Here is a 20,000-nt window from a genome sequence, read left to right as displayed (position 1 = left end):
ATCAGAACATCAGAACATCAGAACATCAGAACATCAGAACATCAGATAGAACATCAGAACAGAGACATCAGACATCAGAACATCAGAACATCAGAACAACAACAGAACATCAGAACAACAGAAATCAGAACATCAGAACAATCAGAACATCAGAACACAGAACATCAGAACAATCAGAACATCAGAACATCAGAACATCAGAACAGACATCAGAACATCAGAACAACAGAACATCAGAAACATCAGAACATTCAGAACATCAGAACATCAGAAACAGAACATCAGAACAGAACATCAGAACATCAGAACATCAGAACAATCAGAACACATCAGAACATCAGAACATCAGAACATCAGAACAACAGAACATCAGAACAATCAGAACATCAGAACATCAGAACATCAGAACATCAGAAACAGAACATCAGAACAGAACATCAGAACATCAGAACAACAACATCAGAACATCAGAAATCAACAATCAGAACATCAGAACATCAGAACAACAGAACATCAGAACATCAGAACAGAACATCAGAACATCAGAACAACAGAACATCAGAACATCAGAACATCAGAACATCAGAACATCAGAACAGATCATCAGAACATCAGAACATCAGAACATCAGAACAACAGAACATCAGAACATCAGAACATCAGAACATCAGAACATCAGAACATCAGAACATCAGAACATCAGAACATCAGAACATCAGAACATCAGAACATCAGAACATCAGAACATCAGAACATCAGAACACCAGAAAACCAGAACATCAGAACATCAGAACACCAGAACATCAGAACATCAGAACATCAGAACATCAGAACATCAGAACATCAGAACATCAGAACATCAGAACATCAGAACATCAGAACATCAGAACAGAACACCAGAACATCAGAACATCAGAACATCAGAAACAGAACATCAGAACACCAGAACACAGAAATCAGAACATCAGAACATCAGAACATCAGAACATCAGAACATCAGAACAGCAGTCAGAACATCAGAACATCAGAACATCAGAACATCAGAACATCAGAACATCAGAACATCAGAACATCAGAACATCAGAACATCAGAACATCAGAACATCAGAACATCAGAACATCAGAACATCAGAACATCAGAACATCAGAACATCAGAACATCAGAACAACAGAACAACACACAGAACATCAGAACATCAGAACATCAGAACATCAGAAATCAGAACATCAGAACAGAACATCAGAACATCAGAACATCAGAACATCAGAAACAGAACATCAGAACAATCAGAACATCAGAACATCAGAACAGAACATCAGAACATCAGAACAACAGAACATCAGAACAGAAATCAGAACATCAGAACATCAGAACGTCAGAACATACAGACACAGAACATCAGAACATCAGAACATCAGAACATCAGAATCAGAACATCAGAACAACAGAACATCAGAACACACAGAACATCAGAACATCAGAACACACAGAACATCAGAACATCAGAACAGAACATCAGAACATCAGAACATCAGAACATCAGAACATCAGAAGAGAACAGAACATCAGAACATCAGAACATCAACAGAACAACAGAACATCAGAACATCAGAACAACAGAACATCAGAACATCAGAACATCAGAACATCAGAACATCAGAACATCAGAACATCAGAACATCAGAACATCAGAACAACAGAACATCAGAACATCAGAACATGACGGTTTGTTCTCGAGTGCAGCTCTGACCTGTAGGTGGTGGATCTTTGCTCCGGTGGTCGAGGTTGTGGTTCCTCTGCGGCTCCTGCTGACGTCGTCTCTCTGCGACGAGCCGAAAACGAGACGGTGAACCTGAGGAGCAGAGGTCAGAGGTCAGAGGTCAGAGGTTGAAGCCAGAAAAAGTCGTAATAAAATCAAAGTCAAAGTGAAAAATGCGTCAGAAGAAGAAACTTGTTTTTCAATATAAAACCAAAAATAAGAAAACGAAAAAACAACAATTTTCTTCATTATTTGCGCGTCCGCACTGAACCAGGACTAAACGAGGTCCGAGACCGGGACTGAGACCAGACCGGGACCAGACCAGGACTGAAAACGGTTCAGTCCTGGTTCAGTCCTGGTTTAGTCCTGGTTTAGTCCTGGTTCAGTCCTGGTTTAGTCCTGGTTTAGTCCTGGTTTAGTCCTGGTTCAGTCCTGGTTCAGTCCTGGTTTAGTCCTGGTTTCAGTCCTGGTTTAGTCCTGGTTTAGTCCTGGTTTAGTCCTGGTTCAGTCCTGGTTTAGTCCTGGTTCAGTCCTGGTTTAGTCCTGGTTTAGTCCTGGTTCAGTCCTGGTTCAGTCCTGGTTCAGTCCTGGTTCAGTCCTGGTTTAGTCCTGGTTCAGTCCTGGTTCAGTCCTGGTTTAGTCCTGGTTCAGTCCTGGTTTAGTCCTGGTTCAGTCCTGGTTTAGTCCTGGTTTAGTCCTGGTTTAGTCCTGGTTCAGTCCTGGTTTAGTCCTGGTTCAGTTCTGGTTCAGTCCTGGTTTAGTCCTGGTTTAGTCCTGGTTTCAGTTCTGGTTCAGTCCTGGTTTAGTCTGGTCAGTCCTGGTTTAGTCCTCAGTTCTGCATCACATTTTAAAGTCACAGAAACGCCATTTCCCATTTCCGTGACTTAAACCAGGACTAAACCAGGAAAACCAGGACTCAGTCCTGGTCTTTCTGGTTTGGTTCTGGTTTAGTCCTGGTAGTCTGGTTTAGTCCTGGTTAGTCCTGGTTTAGTCCTGGTTTAGTCCTGTTTAGTCCTGGTTCAGTCCTGGTTCAGTCCTTTAGTCCTGGTTCAGTCCTGGTTTAGTCCTGGTTCAGTCTGGTTTCAGTCCTGGTTTAGTCCTGGTTCAGTCCGGTTTTAGTCCTGGTTCAGTCCTGGTTTAGTCCTGGTTTAGTCCTGGTTTAGTCCTGGTTCAGTCCTGGTTTAGTCCTGGTCCTGGTTCAGTCCTGGTTAGTCAGTCCTGGTTCAGTTCTGGTTCAGTCCTGGTTTAGTCCTGGTTTAGTCCTGTTGGTTCAGTCCTGGTTTAGTCCTGGTTGGTTCAGTCCTGGTTTAGTCCTGGTTTTAGTCCTGTTCTGTTCAGTCTGGTTCAGTCCTGGTTCAGTCCTGGTTTAGTCCTGGTTCAGTTCTGCATCACATTTTAAAGTCACAGAAACGCCATTTCCCATTTCCGTGACTTAAACCAGGACTAAACCAGGACTAAACCAGGACTCAGTCCTGGTCTTTCTGGTTTGGTTCTGGACCTGGTTTAGTCCTGGTTTAGTCCTGGTTTAGTTCTGGTTTAGTCCCGGTTCAGTCCTTGTTCAGTCGAATGAACGAATGATACACAGATTCTTCTCCTTTACAAAATGCTCCAAATTCTCCACGAGCCGCTGAGATTCTCCTGATATTAACACTTTATTTTGACACAACTTTATTCTCATAAAAATATGACTTTATTCTCAACAAATTATGATTTTATTCTCATAATATTACGACTTTAATGTCGAAATGTTACGACTTTATTCTCGTAGCACCAGCGTGTTGTTGTTGTTTTTATCTGACCCTTTTCTTCCGTCGTCGTAACGTGACCGAGGTGCTTCTGGAGCAGATGAACTGAATGAAGATTTTGGTAACGATAAATAATCTGGACGATGATTTTAAAAAGCTGCTCAGAGACTTAAGTGTGAAAGACGACACAGAATTTTTATGACGCTCCGATCGTTGTAAAAACATTGAGCGTCATTCGTGAAACGTTCTTACAAACAAAATTGTAGTTAAGTTCTTCTTATGAACATTTGTGTCATTCACAAAACTTTTTCTTAACTGAAAATGAACAACTCCTCTAAACCAGGAGAGTCAAACTCACAGAGGCCAAAATTAAAAACTGGGACTAAGTAGTGGGCCAAACTAAATATTTATTGAAAAATTTCCACATCTGCATGTTTTCTCTTCTTTGGAGATGTGTGATGTTAAACCTTTTCAAATTAAAATAAATGTTTCATCCACTGAATCCAGAACAAACAGAATATAAAATAATAACAACATTTTAAATAAATCATGTCTCTAAAGTCAGTCTGTGTGCGGCAGCGGCGGCTCTAATACACATTTGATTTGATCTCGTGGGCCAAATATAATTCTATCGTGGGCTAAATTTGGCCCCCGGGCCTGAGTTTGACATGTCGGCTCTAAACAGTCAGGACTTTAGAATCTTTTCTCTGTGATAACGCAACAGAAAATTCGAACTCCTCCATGATTGTACGTGAGATATTTTCTTAAATTATTTCCTGTGAACTCGTGACTCTGACCCGACCACGTTGACGAGGAGTTTTATCGAGTCTGAGTCTTTTGGGTCCAACACAGCGTCTCCCAAACTTTTTTTCTGGAGACTCATATTTTAAAAGTCACAAATCTTCACGACCCGAGTCCACAGACGTGGTTCATAAATCACAAAATAAAGGTGGATTTTTGCTTCATTAAACATGACGAGGATGTTTTATCGTGTCTCTGAACATTTTAGTTTTATTCAAGTTTAAACAACGAAAAACATCGTCAGTGTTTCTCACAGAAAATTGGCTTGGGAAAGACGGAGCTGCTGAAAAAGTGGAGGAGGGAGGGTGACGTTACCTGAGAAGAGCTGAGGGGCGTGTCCAGGAGAAACGAGGCCTCTGATTGGCTCAGAGACAAGTTTGACACGAGAAACTTCCGGAACGAAGGCGGATCTCTGAGAACCTCAGACAGAGAGAAGTCTGCAACAGAACAGAAGAACAGAAGAACATCACATCAGAACATCAGAAGAACATCAGAAGAACAGAAGAACATCAGAAGAAAGAACATCAGATCAGAACATCAGAAGAACAGAAGAATCAGAAGAACATCAGATCAGAACATCAGAAGTCAACATCTCAGAAGAACATCAGATGTGTGTCACATCAGTCAGGTGCTCTCCCGTGTGTCTGTGTGTGTGTCAGGTGCTCTCTCGTGTGTGTCGTGTGTGTGTCAGGTGCTCTCCTCGTGTGTGTCAGGTGCTCTCCTCGTGTGTGTCAGGTGCTCTCCTCGTGTGTGTCACGTGTGTGTCAGGTGCTCTCCCGTGTGTGTCAGGTGCTCTCCTCGTGTGTGTCAGTGTGTGTGTGTGTCAGGTGCTCAGGTCCTCGTGTGTGTCAGGTGCTCTCCTGTGTCAGGTGTGTGTGTGTCAGGTGCTCTCGTGTGTGTCAGGTGCTCTCCCGTGTGTGTCAGGTGCTCTCCTCGTGTGTGTCAGGTGCTCTCCTCGTGTGTGTCAGGTGCTCTCTCGTGTGTGTCACTCGTGTGTGTCAGGTGCTCTCCTCGTGTGTGTCAGGTGCTCTCCTCGTGTGTGTCAGGTGCTCTCCTCGTGTGTGTCAGGTGCTCTCCCTGTGTGTGTCAGGTGCTCTCCTGTGTGTGTCATGTGTCAGGTGCTCTCCCGTGTGTGTCAGGTGTGTGCTCTCCTCGTGTGTGTCAGGTGCTCTCTCAGGTGTCGTGTGTGTCAGGTGCTCTCCTCTCTCGTGTGTGTCAGGTGTCTCGTGTGTGTCAGGTGCTCTCCTCGTGTGTGTCAGGTGCTCTCCTCTGTGTGTCAGGTGCTCTCCTCGTGTGTGTCAGGTGCTCTCCTCGTGTGTGTCAGGTGCTCTCCTCGTGTGTGTCAGGTGCTCTGTGTGTGTCAGGTGCTCTCCCGTGTGTCAGGTGTGTGTGTGTCAGGTGCTCTCCTCGTGTGTGTCAGGTGTCCCTCTCCCCAGGTGTGTGTGTGTGTCAGGTGTCTCTCTCCTCGTGTGTGTCAGGTGCTCTCCTCGTGTGTGTCAGGTGTGTGTCAGGTCTCTCCTCGTGTGTGTCAGGTGCTCTCCTCGTGTGTGTCAGGTGCTCTCCTCGTGTGTCAGGTGCCCTCCCTGTGTGTGTCAGGTGCTCTCCCTGTGTGTCAGGTGTGTGTCAGGTGCTCTCCCCGGTGTGTGTGTGTCAGGTGCTCTCCTCGTGTGTGTCAGGTGCTCTCCTCGTGTGTGTCAGGTGCTCTCCCGTGTGTGTCAGGTGCTCTCCTCGTGTGTGTCAGGTGCTCTCCCGTGTGTCAGGTGCTCTCCCTGTGTGTCAGGTGCTCTCCTCGTGTGTGTCAGGTGCTCTCTCTCAGGTGCTCTCCCGTGTGTGTCAGGTGCTCTCCCCGTGTGTCAGGTGCTCTGTGTGTCAGGTGCTCTCCTCGTGTGTGTCAGTGTGTCTGCTCTCCCGTGTGTGTCAGGTGCTCTCGTCGTGTGTGTGTCAGGTGCCGTGTGTCAGGTGCTCTCCCGTGTGTGTCAGGTGCTCTCCCCGTGTGTGTCACTCGTGTGTGTCAGGTGCTCTCCTCGTGTGTGTCAGGTGCTCTCCCGTGTGTGTCAGTGTGTCAGGTGCTCTCCCCGTGTGTGTCAGGTGCTCTCCCGGTGTGTCAGGTGCTCTCCCTGTCACCTGAGCTGTGGTTGAGGGGGGCGTGGTCTTCAGGTAAAGGGGCGGAGCTCAGGTTCTGCAGTCGTTTCTGAAGGTTCTCCAGCTCAGAACCCAGAGCAGATCCATCTGACGAGAAGATCCGGTTCTGCTCCACCACCTCCTGAATCCTCAACAACAACTGAGTCACCCTGAACAAAAGGAACACAAGGAACAAAAGGAACACAATGAACAAAAGAAACAAAAGGAACAAAAGGAACACAAGGAGCACAATGAACAAAAAGAACACAATGAACAAAAGAACAAAAGGAACAAAAGGAAACAAAAGAACACAATGAACAAAAGGAACACAATGAACAAAAGAAACAAAAGGAACAAAAGGAACACAATGAACAAAAGGAACACAATGAACAAAAGAAACAAAAGGAACACAAGGAACAAAAGGAACACAAGGAACAAAAGGAACAAAAGGAACACAAGGAACACAAGGAACACAAGGAACAAAAGGAACACAAGAAACAAAAGGAACACAATGAACAACAAGGAACAAAAGGAACAAGAACACAAGAACAAAAACAAGGAACAAAAGGAACAAGAAACAAGAAACAAAAGGAACACAATGAACACAAGGAACAAAAGGAACAAAAGAAAAAAGAATGTCAGATGAGGAAGAGGAGGAGCAGACAGGTGCAGAGAGGTGCAAATAGGAGTAGACAGGAGCAGACAGGTGCAGACAGGAGCAGACAGGAGCATCTCACGTGGAGTTGTTGTATTGTAAAAAGCCGAACTCGTCCCTCTGTCCGTCGGGGCAGAGCGACTGCATGACGGGGATGATCCCGGCGCTGGTCAGAGGGGCGGCGCTGTAGAACGCTACACAACAACAACACAACAACACAAAGAGGTTATACACATGTTATTACACACACAACAACACTTTATACACCTGTTATTACACAGTTATTACAACACTTAATCCCACGCACAAACTGTTTAGTTCGACCGGAGGTTTTTATCAACTCTTGGATTATTTATGCAGCACTTTTTAGACAAAACAATTATTTAAAATCAGAGAAATTATAAATTGACCAAACCCAAGTACCATTCAAACGACAAAGACTGAATTGTTACCTACAAAAAGTGTGCGTTTGTTTGTGTGTCAGATGCCCTCCCTCGTCAAACACTTTAAAGTTCAGATTCAGTCGAGTGAAACTGAAAAACCGTTTCCAAAATCGTCTCTGTTCACGTTTACGTCACAAACCAGGAGACGTTTGGAAACATGTGACGAAACTTTCTTTGGTTCTGTTCTCAGTCGTAAGTTTGACAAAATGGAGGAAAAATGAGAAAATGTCCCAGTTTTCTTCATCTCCGTGTCGTTGTGTCGAGCCGTTCTGTTCAACTCATCAACGATTACAACCAAACAACACTGACACACAACTGACACACAACTGACACACAACTGACACACTCTGACACACAACTGACACACAACTGACACACACTGACACACACTCTGACACACAACAACACAACTGACACACAACTGACACACAACTGACACACTGACACACAACTGACACACACTGACACACAACTGACACACACTGACACACAACTGACACACACTGACACACAACTGCACACACACACTGACACACACTGACACACAACTGACACACTGACACACAACTGACACACACTGACACACAACTGACACACACTGACACACAACTGACACACAACTGACACACTCTGACACACAACTGACACACACTGACACACAACTGACACACACTGACACACAACTGACAACTGACACAACTGACACACACACAACTGACACACAACTGACACAACTGACACAACTGACACACAACTGATACACACTGACACACAACTGACACACACTGACACACAACTGACACACAACTGACACAACTGACACACACAACTGACACACAACTGACACACAACTGACACACTCTGACACACAACTGACACACAACTGACACACACTGACACACAACTGACACACTCTGACACACAACTGACACACACTGACACACAACTGACACACACTGACACACAACTGACACACACTGAAGCACAACTGACACACACTGACGCACAACTGACGCACACAGCTGACACACAACTGACACACACTGACACACAACTGACACACAGTGACACACACTGACACACAACTGACACACACTGACACACAACTGACACACAACTGACACACAACTGACGCACACTGACGCACACTGACGCACAACGACGCACACTGACGCACAACTGACACACACTGACGCACAACGACGCACACTGACACACAACTGACTGACACAAAACACACCGGCCGTTTCAGCGCAGGTTTGTGAGCAGAGTCTGTCGTTCGGGGTTTGTCGTGTGTCACTGGGATTTTCTGTCGGCTCACGGTGCAAAAGGATCGACTCCGGAGCCTCAATAAAAATATGTCAATTAAAAACTCAAATCTCAATTTTTTTTTTTTTTTTTTGATAAAAATCTCCATGGTCACAGAGAGGAGGAGTCAGAGGACAGAGGAGGAGTCAGAGGACAGGGGCGGAGTCAGGGGCGGGAGGAGGAGTCAGAGGACGAGTCAGGGACGGGGGGCAGAGTCAGGGGACAGGGGAGGAGTCAGGGGGAGGGGGAGTCAGGGGGTAGGGGAGGAGTCAGGGGCGGGGGGCGGAGTCAGGGGACAGAGGAGGAGTCAGGGGGTAGGGGGAGGAGTCAGGGGGCGGGGCGTGGTGGTTATGAGCTGCTCCAGTTGAGGAGGTTAAACACACAGAAGACAAAGGTCAGAGGTCGGAGGTCACAGGGTTAAGGACAGTACAGGAGCAACAGAACAAATACTGCAGTATCTGGAGTAGTAGTAGTAGTACTGCAGTACATGTATAAGTAGTTTAAGTACAGCAGTGTTTGAAGCAGTAGTAGTTTTATTGTATCTGAGGTTGTGGTTCAGGAGGCACTTACACACTGCTCCAGCGACACAAACGCACAAAACAAACAACACAAGATCATAGTCAGAATCTGCACAAAATAAAACAAATCACAAAATAAAACAAATCACAAAATAAAACAAATCACAAAATAAAACTTCATGTTGTTTTCAGGTTTATGATCGACTCTCTCGCTCTGAGACGTTCAGTGTTGGGAAGTTTACTTTTAAAATGTAATCCCCTACAGATTACAGATTACATATCTCAAAATGTAGTTTGTAACAGAATCCATTAAATTACTTAAAGTGAGTAATGTAATCTGATTACTTTGGATTACTTGATTTGCTGTAGAGAAACAAAGACGAGGAAATCTTCACATAAGAAGTTTTGTCTGATAAAAGAAAATAAAAAGTCCAAACTTTACTGAACCAAATTAAAAATATTATTGATAAAAGACGAAGAAACACGTCCACACAGCAGGATTTAGACCTGGTTTAGTCCTGTTTTAGTCCTGGTTTAGACCTGGTTTAGTCCTGGTTTAGACCTGGTTAAGACCTGGTTTAGACCTAGTTTAGACCCGGTTTAGTCCTGGTTTAGACCCAGTTAAGACCTAGTTTAGACCCGGTTTAGTCCTGGTTTAGACCTGGTTTAGACCTGGTTTAGACCTAGTTTAGACCCGGTTTAGTCCTGGTTTAGACCCGGTTTAGTCCTGGTTTAGTCCTGGTTTAGTCCTGGTTTAGTCCTGGTTTAGTCCTCTGTGTAATCCATTTATTTCACCAAAGTAACTGTAATCCAATTACCACTCACTGAAACAGTAACTGTAACTGAATACAGTTACTCATCATTTGTACTCTGATTACTCCGGTACTTGTAATCTTCTCGTCTCGACGTTGATTATTTGAAGAGAACTCGTCCAGTAAAATGATCTTCAGGGACACGTCATTTCTCACTTTGAAGTTATTTTCGGAGAGTTTCAGAGGCGGAGCTGCCGCCTCGGGCCCCAAACCCGGGGGCCCCCGACCGTCGGCCCTCAGCGCCACGAAAGACCGACGCCTCAGAGCAGTTTGATTTTCTCTCAAAAGTAGAGAGTAGTTTTACTTTTAAACATTACTCATAAGAAAAATAATAATCATCATAAGTGAATTTAAACAAAAAAGTAGTTATACTAACAAAAAAATAAAACTACTTTCACTTCTGTCTTTTTAATCGGCGACTGAACTAATAAGACGAGTTTCCAATCCACCGCAATTCACATAAACAGAGATGTGCAGGTCTCAAGAACAATGGGGAAAAACAGACAAATATATTAAAAAAACAAAAAAAACACTGAGAGGAGGCGTCTGATTGGTCAATTCTCAATGTTCAGATCTGGACTTGGGACAAAACCAGGTCAGAGTCGGGTCAGAGTCAAGAGTCGGGTCAGAGTCGGGTCAGAGTCAGGTCAGAGTCAGAGTCGGGTCAGAGTCAGAGTCGGGTCAGAGAGGAGGTCACCTTCTTTGACGGGCAGAGCAGGTTTCTTCTGCCGGAGTCCGAGGAGGATGAAGAACAAGACGAGAGGGATGAAGATCTCGAAGGCCAGAACCCACTGGAACAAAACACAGAAACACACGGGACAAAAGGTCAGGGCCAAAACACGAAGGACGTTTCCGTGTCGACTCGTCGCTCTCGGTCGCCGTCTATTTTGATTCACGATCTGTGTCGAGGTTTATGCTCCGCTCACTCACCTCCGCACCACCAGGAGGCGACGATTTAAACCTGGAGTTTGTGTTACAAAATGAAACGGGAAAGTGGAGAACAGGAAATGTGTTTAGAGACGAACAATCACAGACCAGATCTGTGATGCTTCCACGCTCAGGTACAACAATTCTGAGGCGCACGTCGATCGACAGACGATTTGACGCACGATCAAAAACTGGGCTTTAAGCAGAACTAAACCAGGACTAAACCAGGACTAAACCAGAACTGAACCCAAAGTTGGAGGTGGACTTTCTTGTCCCTGTTGGGAAATGTCTCTCTGTGTTTGACTTTCGTCCTTCAGTGTCTCTGGGTTAAACCTTCAGGAGCAACAGAACCATCTCCACAGACACAGGGAGAACATGCAGACTCCACAGAAAGACCCGGGAGTTGAACCAGAGACCAAATAATGTTTATCTGAACTAACAGAACGACCACAGTGTTTACGACAAAAGACACAGACAGAAAAAAAAATTCTGATTCACAAAGAGACAAGAGAAAAGAGGAGAGAAAAGAGGAGAGGGAGAGAAGGTCCAGAAGTGACGACATTCAGAAGCACAAAGGGTCAGTGTTCTGTTGTGAGGGACAAACGACAAAACAAAAGGACAAAGAAGAGAGAGAAGAGAGAGACACAAACCAGACAGAAAAGAGAGAAAGAGAGAGACGACATAAGAGAGAGAGGCAGAGGAAAGACAAGACCACACACAAGAAAGAAAGAGGAGAGAGAGAAGAGAGAGAAAAGAAAAGACCAGAATAAAGAGAGCGAGAGAGAGAGAGAGAGAGGAGGGCTGGGGCGAGGTACCAGGCGTCTCCACACTCAGAGTTTCTGTCAGAAAAGATCCGTATTGTTGTTTTTGTTGTTGTTGTTGTCATTGTTGTCAGTGTTGTTGTTGTCAGTGTTGTTGTTGTTGTCAGTGTTGTTGTTGTGTTGTTGTTGTCATTGTTGTTGTTGTTGTCATTGTTGTTGTCAGTGTTGTTGTTGTTGGTGTTGTTGTTGTCATTGTTGTTGTTGTCATTGTTGTTGTTGTTGTCATTGTTGTTGTCAGTGTTGTTGTTGTTGGTGTTGTTGTTGTCAGTGTTGTGTGTTGTTGTTGTTGTTGTTGTCAGTGTTGTTGTTGTCGGTGTTGTTGTTGTCATTGTTGTTGTCGGTGTTGTTGTTGTCAGTGTTGTTGTTGTTGTCATTGTTGTTGTTGTTGTCAGTTGTTGTTGTTGTTGTCGGTGTTGTTGTTGTCAGTGTTGTTGTTGTTGTCATTGTTGTTGTCAGTGTTGTTGTTGTCGGTGTTGTTGTTGTCAGTGTTGTTGTTGTTGTTGGTGTTGTTGTTGTCAGTGTTGTTGTTGTCAGTGTTGTTGTTGTTGTCATTGTTGTTGTTGTCAAGTCAAAAAGCCCAGCCCCTGCACCAAGTCTTCACCTCCACTCCTGAGCCTGTCTCCTCTCACCTCTGCTCCCTCCTCTTCCTCTTCACCGCTCCTCCCCCCTCCTCCCCTCCCTTTTTATTAGTTGATGAGGTTATTTTGAGTCTGGCCAGTAGATGGCAGCAAGACCAAAAACCAGGTAACCAGGTGTGTCTCTGTAATCATTTAATGAGGCCCAGGTGTGTGCAAAAAAATCAGACCAAACCAAGGAATGTGAGGGGAAACACAGAGACACTACTGGTGAGTAAATTTAACTTTAAAATTAGTTTAAAATTTAAAAGAAACTGTAAATAAATTAAATTTAAGTTTAAAAATGCTAAGAGTTAAGTTAAATAACTAAATTGCTTATTTAGTAAATCTGATTTAAAGAAAATGATGTAAATCCTAAGTTTAGCTCTAGTTAAATATATAAATATGTTTAGCAATTAAAAAACAATGTATTTATGTATCTTCAAATATTACATTTCATGCACTCAGTTAAAACCGTATAAAAAGTTAATTATAGGATTGAAAAATTATTGGTAAAATGATGGGTTAAAATGATAGCTATTTGGGTTCATGTGTGAAATGTATACTGGATATTATAAAATACAGTAAATATTATATATATATATATATATATATATATAAATAAATAATATATATTATATATAGATAATATCATAATTGAAGTGTATTAATTAAAAGTAAAATGGATTATGACTGACACTGTGAAATGTAAATTTAATTTTATTACACGTTTGTCTTTTTGAAGGTTTTCGACCTGCTACTGCTACTGCTACTGCTACTGCTACTGCTACTGCTACAACAACTACAAATACCACTACTACTACTACTACTACAACTAAAATAATCAAATTATTTCAATAAAAACTTCAAGCCGAGTTGAGACTTGTGTCTGTTTCCCTGGTTTTTTCAAGTTGAACCTGCATTCCTGAAATAAAGACTTGACAGTCGAAAACCAGTCGTGCAAGCACAAAGTGGGAAAAGCAAAAAGCTTAATCCAAGTGCTAAGGAGGACGCAAGAGGAAACATGGCTGAAGACAAGTCAATCAAACAGCTCAAAAAAGAGCGCACTATTGCAAAAAGCCTCTTCACAAGACAAGTTAACATGGTCACAAGAGACTTGGACAGTATGGTACAAGAAGAGATATTGGATGAATTCAATAAACTATCTGAACGACTCACAGAACTTTTTGAGTCTAATGACAATTACTTGGCTGCATTACTATGTGATGAATTAAAAGAGAAAGACCCACAATTGTTTGAACAACAGGAAGAGATTGAAAAAACAGCCGAAGAAGCTGAAGGAAAATTCAAACTCATAAGAGAGACTGTGCAAGCAACCTTGTGGTCAAAATATGGGAAGACTGAAGTCCAAACATCCATCTTGGAAGCTGAAGAGATTGGGGAAAGGACATGTGATTTACCTGTTCTCAGTATAAATGTGGAGAGTTATGGTGTTCATATGGAGATTTTGGAGAAAAGACTCAAAGACACCACTGATACAATGCTGACCTGGGAAAGATGGATTCCTGGAGAGGAGCGGAGGACTCTCAATGACAGAATTGCTGCATTAAAAACTCTGAAACTCAAACTTGAGCTAAGGAAGGCAGAGTTTGTGACCGCAAGGCGGGTTGCAGAGCAGACTGGAGAAGCAGCTACTGGTTTTAATGGGGGACCTGCAACACCTACTCCAATGATCCCAATCGTGAAGATAAAGCCCACTTCACTACCAAAATTCAGTGGAGACAAAAGAGACTTTTATAGATGGAGAAAGGACTGGGAAAATCTGCAAAAGCAGGGTGAACCAACCGGGTCAGCTGAGGTCAGAAAAATCCAACTGCTGAACAGTGTGGAAGACAAACTTGTAAAAGACCTGAGATTGTCATCTTGCTCCTCTTCTGAGGACATGTTCAGAGTGCTGGAAAACAGATATGGAAACAAATCAGCAATAGCTATTGAGATCCTTGAAGACCTTGAAAAATTACCACCTGTGCGAGGAAATCAGCCACGCAAAGTGATTGAGCTGATTCAAGCAGTGGAGAAAGCCCTTGCTGACCTGACAGATCTGAACAATGTTGGCGCAATTAAAAATCCACTCGTTATAAGAACAATTGAGAGTAAGATCCCCGACTTTGTGAAGCGTGACTGGCTCAGTTTCATGTTAGAACCCAGTAATGGAGTGGAATCTGATAACCACTTTGACATGCTTCTCACATTCTTGAAAAAACAAGAGGGTGTACTAGAAAGGCTGGAACAACTCAGAGTTGTAGACAAAGCAGACTATACTACACGAAGACAAGAAAAGAAATATGCTACCACCAAAACTACAGAAAAAGAACTTGAGAGAACATGTGCTGTATGTGGTGAAGGAAAACATTTCAACAAGCTTTTCTTTTGTAGAAAATTCAAATCACTGAGTGTTCCAGAGAAAAAGGTCACTCTGAAAAGGCTTGGTGCATGCAGAATCTGTCTTGGCTGGCATACAGAGGGAGATTGCACGAATACATACATCTGCAGGAACAAAGAATGCAAAAAAGGAGGTCCAAACGATCACCATTACCTTCTTTGCCCAAGAGAAACTGACAAAAGAAAAGAGAGGAAAAGCGGTGACAGGAAAAGCAATCTAACCACAGAGCAAGAACCATTCCTGATGGAGTTATCTCCAGACATGGCAGAGCGGTGCAGAAAGGCGTTCACAAATGGGAGTGCCCGAGTTGGCAACACACCACCATCTCAGCTAATGGCACACAATGATCTTGAAGAGCTTCCAGTCATTTTGATGTTACTGGAGGTCACAGCAAATGCAGGTCAGAAGATTGGAACCCTAATAGACCTTGCTTCTGACACTAATTATATTACTCACAAAGCTGCTGACCGACTCAGACTGAGAAGTGAGAAAGTGACCTTAATGCTGTATGGAGTTGGTGGGATGACCTTGTCTGTCAAGACAAAACGTTACCTTCTCAGAGTCCGCATTAAGACGGCACCGGGTGTGGAAATGTCACATGAGCTTGTTTGCTATGGTTTGGATGAAATTGCCAAGGTGCACAAAGAAGTCGAACCTGAAAAGCTTCACTCCTTCTTCCCCGATGTCCGAGTAGAGGATCTGCAGCGTCCCAGTGAGGTTGAGCTCCTAATAAGTCACCGAGAAGGGAGGCTGGCACCTCAGCGAGAGAAGGTTGTGGGGGATCTTGTTTTATGGGATAGCCCTCTTGGAAAAACAGTTGGTGGTGCTCATCCTGATCTATTTGAGCATGTGGAAATAGCTGCGCATAATTCCAAGACCCACTTTGCACGATCAATGCGAACTGCAGCAGTGAGATACGAAGAGGTGATAAAGCATTCAGATCCGCGCAGTATCCCGCCACACAAGACGGCCAGTACCATGGTTGCAGCTGGTACATCAAAGGACTTCCTCGAGTGGTGGAGGTGGGAGAGCATTGGTGCTTCCTGCGAGCCAAAGTGTGGGGGATGTCGATGTGGCAATTGTCAGCCTGGAGGCAAGGAAATGACACTGGCTGAAGAAAGAGCTGGAAGTTATTAAAGAAGGACTTACCTATGTGAGAGGAGATGCTCATGTTAATACTCCACACTGGGATGCAAAGTATCCATGGACACAAGATCCTTCTTTCCTCCCAAACAACAAAGAAGCAGTTCAAGCAACGTTCATGAGGACGGAAAGAAAAGACAGCTGGACAAAGAGCCAGAGTGGAAAGCTGCATATACTGCTCAAGTTCATGAGATGGTGGAACGACATGCTGCTATAAAACTCACAGAAGAAATAAAAACAGATTGGAAAGGCCCTGTCTGGTATGTGAGTCATCTAATTGCCCCAAACCCTCACTCTGTAACAACTCCTGTAAGACTGGTGTGGAACAGTAGCCAGAAGTTCAAAGGTCAAAGTATGAATGATATTCTGCTCAAAGGTCCAGACGTACTGAATCCCATCAGAGCCGTACTACTTAGATTCCGACAAGGGGTACATGCTGCATTGGGAGACATCAAGAAGATGTACAACTCAGTCTGGCTGGAAGACCGCGAAATGCATCTGCATAGATTTCTCTGGAGAGACTGTATGGAAGATGATATTGAAGAGTATGCCATTACCAGAGTCAATATCGGGGACAGACCAGCAGGGTGCATAGCGCAACTGGCAATAGAAGAAAACTGCTAAGCTGCCAGAGTTTACCCACATGACAGAAGAGCGCAGAGTTCTAGAGGAAGACAGTTATGTGGATGATATACTCACTTCTCACAACAGCCTAGAGGGTCTGGTCAAGATGACTGGAGGAGTTGAAAAGATCTTAAATGCTGGAGGTTTCTTTTTGAAACCCTGGGTGTGGTCTGGCCAAAGTGGGAGGCAACTAAGTTCAGGAGAGGTCCAGCAGACAGAGTTCACTGCTCAGAACAGAACTGTCATTCTTCCCAACCAAATGAGAGATGAAGATAATAAAGCTCTTGGGGTTGGCTATGATGCACAGAAGGACATGTTGTATATGCTTACATCAATCAATTTCTCCAAGAAGAGAAAGAAGATGAGACTCGGAAAAAATCTTACAAAGGAGGAGATAAGGCATCAAACACCTGATCCCCTAAGCAGAAGAGAGCTATTGAGCCAAGTGGCGGGGCTATATGACCCAATTGGCCTGGTAACTCCTCTAAAGCAGAAAGGCGCCATCCTGGTGAGAAGGGCTTTTCAAGAAACTGGTGTGGGAAAAATGACTCAAGAAACCTGGGACAAACCTCTCTCAGAGGGACTGAGAGACGAGGCCGTCAAACTCTTCGAAGAATATGCAGATTTGAGTCAAATAAGATTCCTCAGAAGTATCACGCCTGCTGATTGGAGAGACAGACCAGTTGCAATAACATTTTCTGATGGCAGTGACAAAACATACGGGGCTGTATTGTACCTGAGATGGACCACTGCACATGGAGCTGAAATCCGGCTTGTGGAAGCAAAGGCCAAACTAACACCACTAGACCAAAAAGGTGAAGCTGTAAAAGCTGAAGTCTGTGGAGCAGTTTTTGCAGCCCGACTTCGCAAGTATTTTGAGAAACAATCAAGAATGCAGGTGGAGCGGTGGTTTCATCTAGTGGACAGCCAGACGGTACTGGGAGCTATTCAGAGAGACAGCTATGGGTACCAAACATTCTTTGCTAACCGGGTTGGAGAAATTCAGAAGACTGCACCAGTAAAAGATTGGTGGTGGGTTCCGGGCGACCTAAACATTGCTGACATCATCACCAGAGGTAGTTCAGCAAGAGACTTAAAGGAAGGTTCCACTTGGCAAAATGGGCCTGACTTTCTGAAGTTACCAATTGAAGAATGGCCAATAAAGTCTCCCAAAGAAGTTGCAGCTCAGGCAAAGGAGAATGTGGACCAGCTCCAAAGGAAATCTTTCACTGCTGTTACCACCAGAAGCCAGACAAAGCAGAACACACAGCAAATCGTAGGTCTGGAAAGAAAAAATCTCAAGTTTGAGCAGAGAAAGAGGGCACCAACCGGCTGGGTCAAGAATCTTGTCACTCTGGAGAAATTCAGTAATTTGCAAAGGCTGATTAATACTGTGGCTTGGACTTGGAGGGCTGCTCAAATCTGGCTCAAGAAAATAGAACATAGAAGCAAAGCTGAAGAACACTCACCAGTACTCACTGTTGCTGAGCGCCAAGAAGCCCTCAGAGATCTCTTTCTAGCAGCACAAGAAGGACAAACTTTTTCTGATATATCACTTAAAAGGCTGGCTGTGTACAAAGATGACAATGGATTATTAATGTGTGGAGGAAGATTTCAGTCTTTTATGGAGGAACATACGGCTGTACCTATCCTACCATTCAAACATTGGCTTTCCACCTTGCTGGCCAGAGAAGCTCACAAAGCAAATCATGAGGGAATTGCAGGAACTCTCCTCAGAATGAGAAAAAAAGCTTGGATTATCAAGGGACGGAGACTTGCAAAACAAGTTGTTGACAGCTGTGTAATCTGCAGGAAAAACAAGGCAAAGACTTGTCGGCAAATCATGGGTGATCTTCCTCCAGAAAGGATAACTCCAGCCCTGCCTTTCGAATACACCACTGTAGATCTATTTGGACCATTCATGGTAAAAGACGAGGTGAAGAAAAGAACCAAACTTAAAGTATGGGGGCATTGTATTCTGCTGCATGGCATCAAGAGCCATTCAAACAGACATTGTCAGTGACCAGTCCTCTGAAGGTTTCCTTCTGGCTTTCCAAAGGTTCACAGCACTCAGAGGTCACCCCAAGAAACTTTGGTCAGATTCAGGAACGAACTTTATAGGAGCCAAACCAGCACTGAAAGAGCTGTATGAGTACCTTGACAGAGTGGACAAGCAAGAACTTGAGAATGAAGCAGCAAAACATGGGTCAGAGTGGTCATGGAAAATCCACCCGGCAAACTCTCCGCACCGAAACGGCGCCGCTGAAGCAGCAGTTCGGCTGGTCAAAAGAGCCCTGCATAATCTGGCTGGAGACAGTATCTTCACCTGGAGTGAATTCCAAACATTTCTGTTCATGGCTACCAACCTCGTGAACGAAAGGCCAATAGATGCTCGAGTGCAAAGCAGAGAAGAGTGTATAAACTACATCAGTCCCAACAGTCTCCTCCTCGGGGCAAGCCCAAAGGGAAACTTGGCCAGTTTTGACTTTGAAGGTTACTCCTTTAAAAGGCTCCAAAGCATCCAGTCAGAAGTTAAAAAATTCTGGAAAAAATGGTGCCAGCTGGCGGGTCCCAACTTATTCGTAAGGAGCAAATGGCATACGAAGGAAAGGAATGTAGCGGTTGGTGACATTGTGTGGGTGGCTGACCAGAACGCCCTGAGGGGTCAATATACGCTGGGCAAAGTGGTTCAAATCAACAAAGACGGCAAAGGAATTGTCAGAGATGCCGGCATAAAAGTCTTCCCAAGCTATCCAGTCCCAATGAAACATACAAAGCAGCAGGCTAAAACAAAAATCCCTGCCACCATCCTTCAGAGAGATGTAAGACGCCTAATTGTCCTAATACCAGCTGAAGAATACTCGGTACAAGACACCAAGGACTGAGATGTGTGACCTCCTTGGGTTCCCACCAGGAGCTCAAGTGGGAGGTGTCAAGTCAAAAAAGCCCAGCCCCTGCACCAAGTCTTCACCTCCACTCCTGGGCCCTGTCTCCTCTCACCTCTGCTCCCTCCTCTTCCTCTTCACCGCTCCTCCCCCCTCCTCCCCTCCCTTTTTATTAGTTGATGAGGTTATTTTGAGTCTGGCCAGTAGATGGCAGCAAGACCAAAAACCAGGTAACCAGGTGTGTCTCTGTAATCATTTAATGAGGCCCAGGTGTGCTCAAAAAAATCAGACCAAACCAAGGAATGTGAGGGGAAACACAGAGACACTACTGGTGAGTAAATTTAACTTTAAAATTAGTTTAAAATTTAAAAGAAACTGTAAATAAATTAAATTTAAGTTTAAAAATGCTAAGAGTTAAG

The 20,000-nt window shown here is 44.1% G+C and overlaps 1 protein-coding gene across 1 annotated transcript in view; it reads right to left on the bottom strand.

The window, feature by feature from the left end:
* abca2 (ATP-binding cassette, sub-family A (ABC1), member 2) overlaps positions 1–20,000 on the bottom strand; it is a gene marked incomplete at its 3' end in the record, with an annotated part of 51,808 nt that overhangs the window by 27,500 nt on the left and 4,308 nt on the right. Inside the window, 5 exon segments of the mRNA XM_055161999.1 lie at positions 1,752–1,853; positions 4,622–4,743; positions 6,431–6,597; positions 7,165–7,276; positions 10,861–10,954. Of these exon segments, the coding sequence (XP_055017974.1) occupies positions 1,752–1,853; positions 4,622–4,743; positions 6,431–6,597; positions 7,165–7,276; positions 10,861–10,954 (597 nt within the window).

Source organism: Boleophthalmus pectinirostris, unplaced genomic scaffold (assembly GCF_026225935.1).
Source record: "Boleophthalmus pectinirostris isolate CB_2022bp ecotype Guang Dong unplaced genomic scaffold, ASM2622593v1 HiC_scaffold_4, whole genome shotgun sequence".
NCBI classification, from domain to species: domain Eukaryota; kingdom Metazoa; phylum Chordata; class Actinopteri; order Gobiiformes; family Gobiidae; genus Boleophthalmus; species Boleophthalmus pectinirostris.
This window is presented reverse-complemented; position numbering and strand designations above follow the sequence as displayed.